The sequence below is a fragment of the Monodon monoceros genome, unplaced genomic scaffold, assembly GCF_005190385.1.
Source record: "Monodon monoceros isolate NGI ecotype Baffin Bay Population unplaced genomic scaffold, NGI_Narwhal_1 Super_Scaffold_4, whole genome shotgun sequence".
Classification (NCBI taxonomy): Eukaryota; Metazoa; Chordata; class Mammalia; order Artiodactyla; family Monodontidae; genus Monodon; species Monodon monoceros.
The window spans coordinates 68,680,689-68,693,126 of record NW_021703781.1 but is presented as its reverse complement, the minus strand read 5'-3'; the positions used below and the strand labels follow the sequence as shown (position 1 = coordinate 68,693,126).

The window sequence follows — 12,438 nt, the reverse complement described above, 5'->3', positions numbered from 1 at the left end:
ACTTACAAATTATAAAAACTGTCAAAACATCTTTCTTTTCTTCAAATTGCCCTCATCCTCTTTTGTCCTGGATTTATCATTAGATTTCTCTACCTTACATGGCATTAATGTGTATCACTAATAGCTGTTATTCTTTGCATTAAATTTTTTTAAAGTGGAACTCACGATGCTCTCCCCTACTCTTCTTTGCCAAATGGCAACTTTCCACTACTACCACAGACGTTTCCTTTGAGGGATGATGGATCACTTGTAACTCCCAGTCACTTGGGGCCAAGAAACCATACTTCTTTTAGGAGAGAAAGGAAGCCCCTATCAGATGGGGCTCTATTGGTGCTTCTTGCTGGAGTTCAGACTATTAGTATTATCAGAATTTAGTACCCAGCAAAGTACATGACACGAACCTCACAGTTGTGGCATGTGAGAAACAAACATGAAAAGAACATAAAAAGTCTACAGATTGTGTACTGAAGTGGAAAGTGAGCACCTGTACCAAGAGATGCCAAGAAACCAAGAAGCTCTGTGTTCAGTTCTACTGCAAAACAGAAACCAGGAATGAACTCAGTCTGGGGGTGTTTTTACTGCAATGAAAGTGACCTGAGTTGTAAGCCTACTGCTGAAACTTAGCACATGGGTAGAAAACACATCTCGTGTTTGGGGGAGTTGGAAAACCTCACTGTCTTTTGAGTTGTACACTTTTCAAGCCAATTTTTAAAGTCTCAATGTTGACTGAACTTACTCTTCCAAGTCTATTTACACTTAATTTTTAAAGTTGTGTATTTTGTGGATAAAAAATATATAGCTATTTCTCATCGTCACACAAGGGTTTCTTTTTTTTTAGGTTTCGCAAACCTCTTGAGCCACACCAGCCATTTAAAAGCCACTCTAAGTGGAAATGGGCATTTCCAAAGAATAAATCAACAGAAATTAATCAGAAAGTCTCTTCTCAAGTTCAGTTGCCTCTAAATCAAAGAGACAAGAACAACTTTTTAAAAATTCACTTTTAGGTCTTTTTTGAACATCTTCAGTTTTTCAAATTACCCAGGAATTGTTGAGTAGTTAATTTTGTTCCCTGACAATTAGAGTTGTTGGTATTATGAACATTTATCTAACATGGGGATTAAGACTGTTAAATGATGAAAGCGGTTTGGAGTAGAAATAGAAATTAGAAAAGTTAAGTTCAAGGTCCAGCCCTATCACTGACTTACTGTGGGACCTGGCCCAAAACGCTGAGGATCACTGATTTATAGGATTCTCTTTTCTGTGAAGTGAAGGAATTGTATGTACCACGTGGTGATTTGTGATTTCTCTAATTTTATGATTATAATATAAGTAGATAATTAAGACAGTCTTGGTACTTCATTAGCTGAGCTCCTTTATCACGTCGGTTGAGATCCATGCAGAAACCTTTCCTCCATAATTGCCTCCATATTTAAAGTTTGCTCCTATACTAACCTAGTCAACCGCCTTGGTCAGTGAATAGAGAAGAAAATTGGGAATTCAAGGATTAGAACTTGGAAAATGAATTCCTTCAGTATCAGGTGCGATGAGAGGATAGCTCACCACAGTCAGGAGTTTGGGGAAGTAATGCGGTTATCCAAACAAAAATAGAGACTCCTGTGAAAGGTAAATTCTTCAATAAAAGATATCCTTGGAAGGTATATGTGTATGTACATGTACATACACACATACACAGACACATATCTTTTTCTTGAATTAACTCTAGCCATTGGGAAAATCACACAGAATGTCCTTGATGTTCAAACAGCCTGGTAGTTTGAGTGATTTTAGTAAGGGCCATAAATTTTTCTGTTTACAAATGATAGAACTTTTTAAAAATTATAAACACAAATGATTTGGGAATAGTTTTTCTAATACATTAAAAAAATTTATCTGAATTGGTTTTAGCTGTTTTCATTACCTTATCAGTGTTAATCCTACCTTACTATATAACTCTTTGATGAGTGGGTACAGATCTGCATTGTTAACTGTTAAATAAAGAAATCATCTAATTTTTTAAATTATAAAATAAGCTATTATAGTGTTACATGTAATATGATTTTCCTTTAATGTATTTTATGAATTTTTGCAATAAATCCAAAGTAGAAAGAGGTTCTTCCAGGGGGAAAGTATCAGATGCCTGATTAAAATATGAGCCTTAAGAATTTTACACATCAGTTTTGGTTAGCTAGCTGACAGCAGAGGAATATAATCTCCTAATCTTGTTAGTCAGTTTTCCCAGCAACAGACTGCTTTTCTATAACTTTGTGCAGTTAGGGAGAAAAACACCTTTCTAACCGAACCAACATAATAACCTATATCATGTGAGATTTGTAACTACCTAATTTTACAAGCTACTTTTTTTGTTTTATAGGTTAAAGAAGAAACATGAGTTACCATTTTAGCTAGTAGGATTCTTAGAATCGTTCAGGGAGTTGGCAGGGGCAGGGAGCAGCGTTCAGGCAAGCCCATAGTGAGCTGAAGTGACAAAGGCTGGCCTACTTGTTAGCCTGGGTGGACAAAGCCTGCCTTCCGACTCTGGCCTGAAGTCTGGCAAGTTATACCTGACTTGAGGTTCTGATTTTCTCTGATCAAAAGATTGTGGTTCGGCTGGGTTTTTTATTCCCCCCTAAGCCTGCGGCACAGCTGAGGAGAGCTCTTTCAAGGAAATAGTGGGCATTTCTTAGAAAAGAAAATGGACCACTTGTAATGGTGGGGTGCTAAATCTTTACCCCTTAAATCTACGAAGAAGTGTGTCACCCAGTGTTCTGTACAAACACTTGGCTGGTAATGGAGATAGAAAACCGTAGCTCTCCCTCCATAACATACTTCCTAGAGGAGCCAGGGCAGGGGAGCACTGCCTGGGTCTTCCTCTGTCCTCTTGAAAGTCAGTACGCCTTTCAGCAGGAGCACAGCTTTATGGCATCTCTTGTTTCCTTCAGTGTCTTCCGGGTGCTGAGTAATCCATTCATTCACTGCCTCCTCTGTTCAGGAGAGTGGGATTACGGCGCCGGCCCTTCCTTGCCTCCCTGTAGACTGTAGCCTTTGCTCTTTCACAGAGAAGCGAGGTGTGCTCAGTGTAGCACCTCCTGGGTTAGGCCGCCGGAGAGCGTTATGTGCTTCCTTCGGCAGCACGCCTTGTCACCAGGTGTGCGGCCAGGGTCATTCTCTCTGAAGAATCGGCCACATTTTTCAGTGCCACAAGGATTTGGGTCAGTAACTCATGGCTGCCATGTCAAGATAACCTTCTAAGGTGAGTTCAGTATATCTGTTTTCTTCTCCGCGTGGTCGACCAACATACATCAGAATCTTAATGATCAATGTGCAAGTACCTTCCCACCACTGAATTTCATATAGTTAGCCCATCAAGAGGTATTCTTGTGCTGTTCTTTTGCTACGAAAGCTAACATCTTACATCATCAGTAGCATCTTCTTAAATGATCCAACACTGTATGTTAAAGATATGCACATTAAAAATACATATATAGCAAATTCATTTTAGTTCCTAATTCCATTCAAATTCTGGTAATGTTTTGGTGGTTTGACTTTTATATTCTTTTGTGTATTGTATTAAGACATTAACCTTTTTGTTTTTGTTTTTGTTTTGTTTTCACTTTAGGGGACACTTAACAAATCCACTAGTTCAAGAAGCTTAAAATCCCTTCACATTGAAAACAGTGAAACTGAGTTAGAAAGGATTTTGCGTCGCAGAAAGTTGACAACAGAAGCAGATAGCAGTAGTAAGCTGGTTTGAATTTTCCACGGTTCTACTCTTCCTCTCTGAAGCATCTTCCTTTCAGTGTCTCCTTAACATAAAATGATCTTTTTAAAATTATTAAATTTTTTTATGTGAATGAGAAGTATTGGATGGCAAAGGTACTTAATGGGTATCTCATAAGAGTGCTTATGTATTTTTATTTATTGGTATGTTTATTTATTTGTAGGGAATCAGGCTTTTATGGATCTTGTTTGCTTAATGCAAGATGCCCTTTGGTAAAGACATGCGGGATGGACTTTGGCAACAATGTAGCATTGAGTAAAGGCTCCGGAACCAGAAGGCATGAGTTTGAATCCTAGCTTTGCAGTTTACTGCTTGCCCTTTAAGCAAATTACTCAACCTCTCTGTGCCTCAATTTCTTCATCTATAAAATGAGGATAATGAAAGCACCACCTCATAGGATTATTCTAAGGATTAAGTCAATATATTTCAATATATAAAAAGTGCTTAGCACTGTGCCTGGCACAAAGAGCACAATAGTTAGTAATAATAGTCGTAATTACAAATCAGTTACAAATGCAAAGAAATCGTCTTTATTTTTCATATCCATTTAGTTTATTGTCCCTGCCTGTGAATCAAGTGAATGAGAAAGTCCAGCTCTGTCATCAACTATAAATGACCATCTGAGCATCTTGAGATCACAGTTTGCATTGGTATCACGATATGCGTGTATTAGACTTCAAAGTGTGTTTCAGAACTCACTTTGTATGTCTTCAGATTTTTTTCCATCAGCTTGATCATGGGAATTAGCAGAAACCTTTATGAGGTTTTCCCCTTGTTGCCAGGAGGCTGCTTTTGGAAAACTACCCTAAACTAAAATTAATAGCAACCACAGCTAATGTACTGAATCTTTTAGACTCTGTTCAATCAACTCCAATTAGTCTATTGTAACAGTTTAAATTTGCATTGTTGTCATGTCTATCAAGTTTAAATTGCTAGAATATTAAGGATTTGGGTTTTTGATAATCAAGCTCTAGCTTTCATGTAGGGATTTACTCAATGGAGTAAATTGGTTCCTTGAACCAGAAGCAGCATAATACCAGCCAAACCGTTTTTATAAAAAGATGAAGACTTTGTGCCCTTCTTTAAAAAAAAAAAATTAGCCATTCAGTTTGTTCTAGAAATTCTGCTGTTAGTATCCTGTAAGAATTACCACCACCCCACGCCCAAATAACCAACTCTCAGGAAAACTAAGGGATGCCGTAAGAGACTTTTTTTCCCCTTATGTTCGCTTTACAAGAATTTACCAGCCTCCATAATGAATTGTTATTCACTTGTGAGTTAGTGCTGTGACTTTTCCAGCATTTCATCCTGAAAGTATTCATGTAGTTTTCATTAATTTTTAGGACTTTGCGAATGCCATTTTTGTGCTCTGTCATTTATGTTTTGTATTTTGCCACTGACCTTTTTGTTCCTCCAGAAACATTCTTTCTTCACTCACTTGGTCAAACTTGCAGCACTCACTATTTCAGAGTTAGTTTTCCATGGGAGAAATGAGGAAACATTTTTATTTTAGTCAATATGAAGATTTGAGTATTTAAAAGTGTGGAGAAAGGTAGGAACACATTTTATGGACATGGTGAGACTCTTTCATTTTACTGATTATATTCTACCAGTATACAAATATTCAAGGTATCATTTGAGGGAAGTTAGAATAAGAGATACATATTCAATAGAATCATTAATACTTGGATAGAGAAATAAGAACTGTGTAATTGGCAGGATGGAGAGGAAACATACTGAAGGGAGTGACTTGTAAGTGAGCAGAAATTTTCTTTTGAGCTCCCTAGTAGCCAAAGCCCAAAAAAAAAAAAAAAGGGTATGTGTGGGGGGTAGAGAGGACACAAACTTAAAAACTCTATCATCTAGTAAAAGAAATAACTTATTTTTTTTACATGGTTCAGATGTTTTGCAAGCATCAAACTGGCAGAGGTATTTACTATGTAATCTTTTTATAAAGGTCATGGAATGAGAAAATGAAAATTCCAGGGGGCAAATAAGATGCTAAAGTAGCACAACTGCATAGTGGGAGCAAATTACAGAGAGAAGTTTGATAGGTTTGTTCCTCAGGTGCATTTGAATCTCTGAGATTTTTTCCTCCTGCACACAAAGGGTTATGGAAAGGCTAAAGGTGAGGTTACAAAGTGGAGAAAGGAAGCATCATAAGTGAGGCAGAGGGAGCCTGAGGTTGGCAGAACTCATATCCCAAGTTAGTATCTCCCTCAGGGGCCACAGAAACACCTTTTTCTTTAGAATTTTTCTTACGGGGCTAACTGGTATTTCCTCGATTTACCTAGACTGTGGGCTACAAAACTGACATTTCTAAGAGCAGCAAGTGCCTCTTGGAAAACATTGGACTGCTTAAATAGGATGCAATAATAATAGTGTTCATCATCATCTCATCTTAAACATTAGGCATTTTTCTTTATTTCTTTTTGTACGTAAGAAAAATAACAGCTCTGGCTCAGCTCACCCACTCTCCCTACTTTTGAATTGGCTTCAGTTGCAGAACAGCAGCAGGCGTTGGTGTGTATTCAGAAACAGATCTTGCTTTTCTACAAGGACAGATTGTTTAAAGCTATCTATAGTATTGCAGTCAACAGTTACCCAAGGGCTGAGCAGAGCTGCTCTGAAGCACATCTTACGTTCAGCTTCATATTTATACTTTGAGGAATGAACTTTCTTGATCTTTCTGCCCTTTTCTCTTTACCCCCACATCCCCATGCAGCGTGAGGCTTGTCACAGGCAGGAGGGAAAGGCCTTTTGAACCAGAATATTCTATAATGTCACAAATTTGTCTGCTCAGACGGTACCGAAGAAATAAATGAGAAAGGCAGACACTGATGCTTTGTGAGCTGAGGCTTTCTACCAGACTAGGGAGGATCTGTGTCTCCCACGTGGAGTAAGTCTAGAGGAGCTGCAGTAACAGAATGGCTGCACAATTTCCCAGCCCCTCTTAGATAGGTTTTTCAAATTATAACATCATTTTTGGAGTTCATATGTTTCTTATACTGCATCAGACACATTCATATACAAATGTAAGAATAAAATTCCAAAGCCTAATATAAATAATCAAGGATTAGCTAGCATTTTGGATTGTACCCACCAGTCCTTTCCATTTTAGGTGATCTGACATTTCTTAAGGATATAGAGAGTCCCAAGTTTTTCTTTTTTCTTTTTTTTTTTTTTTTTTTTTTTTGCGGTATGTGGGCCTCTCACTGCCGCGACCCCTCCTGCCCCGGAGCACAGGCTCCGGACGCGCAGGCTCAGCGGCCATGGCTCACGGGCCCAGCTGCTCCGCGGCATGCGGGATCTTCCTGGACCGGGGCACGAACCCGTGTCCCCTGCATCGGCAGGCGGACCCTCAACCACTGCGCCACCAGGGAAGCCCAAGTTTTGCTTTTTTCTTAGCCGCACCTTTCAGGGTTGTTCTCTAGCTTATTTTTTTAGAAGTTCTAATTTTATTTGTACATACATGACATTTCATAAATTGCTTCGTTTTAAAAGGATTCCTTCTGAAGTTTCAAGAAAGACATACTAGAATCTTGCTTTGAAAAAACTGTCTAGGATAGTATCTTCCTAACTGAAGATAGAAAAAAAGTAATGATGGAGCTTAGCTTCAATGCATAGAAGTTTTAGACTGATATGCCAATAATTGTAGTAACAAGCCCTATTATAGTTTTCTGATCCTACCCAAAGAGCAGAAAAGTCCAAAAGGTAAACAGCCAAACTCTTTGCCACTTAATTTTTATAATCCCGTGTCTGCATTTTAATAGGAAATAAACCCACTTACTTCTCAATCACATTAAAATGAAAATGTTCATAAAAGCTATTTAAGGCTCAGGAAGCCTTCATGAGCCTTTTAAAAAGAGCTTTTTGACATCATTCCATTTTCTGTTTAAAATCAGAGCTGAGTTTTGGAAAGAATTAACTCTTGAGAGGCCAAATGATTCAAGTAGAGCTGTCAGAAAGCCATGCTCTGTGAGAAGTAAAGACTTCACAGTTCCAGTATTACTAAAGGACTCTGGTCAGTTGAGGAAACCATGGCCTGGGGTTTTAGAGTTTGTTAAAGGTCTGTACACAATTTCTCAGCGTGGTCCCGAAAAGCAGTAGTACCACCAAAGCAGAGCAGATTTCCAATAGGAGCATTTTCCAGCATGCTCTTGAAATTTTAACAAAACTTGGCCTTTTCACTTCCTGAGGGATTTTCAGCTCATCTGTTTTTCAGTACCATATTAATAAGCATCGAACAGAATTATTAAACTTGAGGTATGTGTTTGGTTTTAAGGTCCAACTGGAATATTAGCCACCTCAGAGTCCAAATCCATGCCAGTGTTGGGTTCTGTATCCAGTGTAACAAAAACAGCCTTGAACAAGAAAACTCTGGAGGCAGAATTCAACAGCCCGTCCCCCCCAACACCTGAGCCAGGTGAAGGGTCGTGTAAATTGGAAGGATGCACAAGTTCCAAGGTTACATTTCAGTAAGTAATGATGCTCTTTACTAAGTAGTGTGTAGAAGAATCTGTGATGACTAATTTGTGTGTTACTTTGCTTTGTTTCTCCTTAGATAGAGATTTCGATTTGGTTAGCCAATAAATACTCTTCTTCCTCTGTTTGATGAGCCAACTTTTGATTCCAGGCTCCTAGCTTAGAGGTCTTATTCTGATGCAAAGCAGACATGTATAAAGAGAATTCCATCCCTAAGCTGGTTTGGTAAAATCAGATTCTTCTTCTACACAAAGAATTGACTTGGATGATCCTTATTCAGCATCAGAAGACACTTAATCATTCTTTCAAGATTAAATACTTAGATCATCCCTCTTAATGGTTCATGAGCAGCCAAAGAAGATACTAGATCTTCAAACTTACTTTGAAGGGTATGTTTTTACAGCCTTATTTTCTAATTCTCAATTAAAGATGTGCCTTAATATTGCTCTATTCTGAGACTGAAAACACGCTATGTAAAGAGTTAACCTACATATGGCTTGAAAGTGGCACTTTGATTGACAAAGAATTAATCCTGCTATTGAATGTGTTTCAGACAGATCTGGTGGAGGATCAGTTTGTTTTATAACAATGGCAGGCTCTTTTTGAAATTAGTCTAGTTTTGCTTTAGTTCTCTTGCCAGGATGTCAGCTGGTTTGTCACATAAAGAAAAGGAAGAGGTGAGACAAATCAGATCAGCAAATATTGTAATCATGGTTAATTAAACCTTTGATTTCCCATTCTATCAGGGGAGAAAGAACCCTTTTTTGTAGCTGTACCTGTCTTAGTTTAAGAGGTGAAGCCTGGACAAATGAAGTTGCGATTCAATTTAGATCTGTTTTTGCCAACTGGTATTTTCTTCCAGTCTTGCGTTTCTCTTATTGGTACTATTAACTTTTTCCCCCTCTTTTGGAACGAATGACCTTCTTTGCTGATTTACAGTTTTATGTAATTTCATTGTGTTTAAAAAGTACATTTTCTCCTGCAGTCATGTGTTTTCTTTCTTTTGACTGGAGTCATTTGAACAGTTCTAACAGAAAGATGATCTATATTCATTCTTCGTCTGTCCTATTAAATTTGTTTAGCACCTAATTTGACACCAACAGTCTGGCTACATTTGAACCAGTATCCAGACACAAAAGCAATTTGGCTGAGACAACTTAGTTTCTGAGAAATGCTTCAGTGTGTGTGTATAGATTTTTTTTTCCTTTACCATTTTACACAGATAATCTTAATCAGAAAATACTGCAACTCCTTCCTTCTTTTGTCTGCCTTTTATTCTCCAAAAGTAAGTGGAAATCACATTTCCAAGAAAGGAAATGAAATAATTGCAGGCCCAAGGTCTGCAAAATGTGTGCTGAATTGACAGTGAAAAGGATCCATTTGTTGACAGACCCAGTTGTTAGATGCCATAAAGGCCTATGTGAAGCTCAATTTATTTCTCATCTTGCTTGTTCAACGACTGTTTAAGAGACACGTTTCGATTTAATTTATCTACTTAAAGCACTAATACAAATACTCTGTGCTGCTGTATTAACTTTTAAACTTTGTAATCTAATGCTTGATTATTCAGTTCTTGACATGCTTTAGCTGAAATAACTAACGCCATGCATTTTCATATTGACAGTCATTTACCAAAGAAGAGTGCCTTTCTGAAAAACGTGTTTCTTAAGTACAATTAGACTATCCAAATGAATCCAAGTGTCTTGTGTATGTACATGGTAATTATTCACTTCCCAGACGTGCTTCATTCATTTATGTTTAAACCTAGCTTTTTACTGAGTAACAGAACTTAATGTAGTCATATGTAAGCTTTAAAAGTAAAAACTCATGGGATTTCTCAGGATTCCCTGAAAGAGGTTTAGCTACCAGGAATGAGAAGGGTTATTTTCAGGCTGTTTCTGGCTGGCTTTGGCTAGCAGGTTCATTCTGTTATACTAGCCATAAGGTAGAGGCAACCACATTGTCTTACCTCATAGACCTGATTTGTCACTTTGAAGTGAGATCAGCAGTTAAAAAGTGCAAATGTTTCCTTTGCTTTTAAAAAGTGCCTTTGCTCTCTGGTAATGGCACCCTTATTTTGATCTGTGGCGACACCACCGTAGTGTTTTTCAGGTGAGTGGTATTATCGGCTCTTGACAGGGAATCAAGGTCAAGGGAGGATATCAATCACAGTAGGCTCTAATGCATTACATTATTGCAAACACACACACACACACACACACACACACACACACACACACACACACACACACACACACACACACACACACACACACACACACACACACACACACACACATTCCCTGCCACTCTTACGCTCCCTTCCACCCTCCACTTTGGCCTCTCTGGCCTAGAATCATTCCACCCCAGCTCTTTGCTTTTGCTATCCCCTTTGCCTCAGATGCCCTTCCCCCAGTAGCTGCAGTATCTCACCTCTATCATTTCTTTGCTCAGATGTCATCTTTTCAATGAGGCCTACCTACCCTGACCACCCTATTTAAAATTGTAACTCAACTCCCTTAAACGCTGATTCTCCCTGACCCTACTCCATTTTCCCCCATAACAATTATCTTCTAACGTATTACATACTTTATTTATTATATATATGCTTATTTTCTCTCTTCCCCTCCTAGAATGTAAACTCCATGAGGGTAGGACATTTTTTTGTCACTGGTGTATCTCAAACACCTGGAAAAACTCCTGCCTTATGGTAGGCTCTCAGGAAATACTTGTTGAATACATGAATGAATGAATAAATACGTTTTTAGTATCAATAAAACAGCAGAATATCAATTAATTAGAATACTCAGTTAACCAGCATTCCCCCATTATTCAGCAGTCACACATATACACATATATGTGTACATAAATATTAGATATTTTGGTTTATTTGGTTGCTTATTTGGGTTTTTAAACATTTTTTAAATGCCTAGGAGTCATTTACATTCAGTTTTGCATATCTTCTGCATCTTTGAACCTATACAAGATAAAGTTATCAGAGACAACAGAATACCCAGTTGTAAAAGAAAGATTCGGCTGTGCTCACTGCCTCAGGTGGACAGGAAAGTTTGCCAACCTACTAAGAAAACTTTTAAAGTGAAGGAAGAAACAAAGATGTTTTCTGCATAAGATCTTCACTTACCCAGAAAATTAAATAGCATCAGGCTATTCCCAGAAAGTTTATTTTCCTTTTAATTCCTAAAATCAACATATGTGTATGTTCCAAATTACTGAGTAACTTCTATCTGGTAAATTGTAGAGCCAGAGAGATATATGGATTTATTTCTTAGGAACTTATGAGACAGCAAGAGACACCTTTAATACTTAATTGCAAGGATTAATTAAAATTAACACTCTTGTCACCAGTCTGAGCAAGCAGGGTTTTTTTTTAAGCAAAAAGAAGAAAAAGAAAGAAAAAGATAATCAGGACTTGGAGAAGCCTAATTGTTTCTATTTATCTTTCAATAATAGCTTTAGAAATATTTGTGTCCTCAATTATTTCTAATGAATACATACTATCTAGTAATAATATCTTAAATCTAACAGTGAATTTGAATTTCATTAATTCCGATTAGTTATTACTCAGACAGGAATTATGCTCATAATCTCCCTTTATGCCATGAGAGGTAAAGAGCTGGCCAAGCGAATGGAGAGTATAAGCCTTATTTTTGCTTTCATGCTCTTCCCTTCTGATCCAAAATATTCTGACAGTGTTAAAATAGAGTAAGACTCATTGATTCAAGTTAATCAATGGCTGGGATGGTCAATGTAAAATAGGGAAAATTCCAAATTATAGAATTTTTAAAAGATAACGATTCCGTTACTTTCAGACAGCTACAGTACCTGGAAATAGGCAAAAAAGCCAAGAATGATTTGTATTTTCACCAGTAAAAGCCTGTAGACTGGACGAGGAGTAACAAGGAAACACAGCATGATCCTTTTTCTAAATCAGTGTCTTTCCACATATGCACAGGGTGGCGAGCAGCACTGAATTATTTCCAGAACTCCAGCTCTACAGTGAGACCTCGGGTTCGGATCTTGGGTTTGCTATTTATTATCTTTATGACCTTGGGCAAGTTATTTAATCACGTGGAAGATGAGGGTAATGATACCTACCTTGTAGCGTTGTCACGTAAATTAAATAATTTATGAAAAATATTTCAATAAATTCCTTT

The 12,438-nt window shown here is 37.7% G+C and overlaps 1 protein-coding gene across 5 annotated transcripts in view; it reads left to right on the top strand.

Moving 5' to 3' along the window:
* The window catches only part of SHTN1 (shootin 1), a 101,421-nt gene that overhangs the window by 76,821 nt on the left and 12,162 nt on the right, over positions 1-12,438 (top strand). For 2 of the 5 annotated variants that reach the window (XM_029245735.1, XM_029245731.1), the window contains exons 15-16: positions 3,617-3,737; positions 8,064-8,256. The exons of 1 other annotated variant lie outside the window; for it this stretch is intronic. In XM_029245735.1, the coding sequence (XP_029101568.1) occupies positions 3,617-3,737; positions 8,064-8,256 (314 nt within the window). Of the gene's footprint in view, positions 1-155; positions 586-3,616; positions 3,738-8,063; positions 8,257-12,236; positions 12,392-12,438 lie in introns of those variants that run through there. 2 more of the 5 variants (XM_029245732.1, XM_029245733.1) reach the window with 2 other exon arrangements.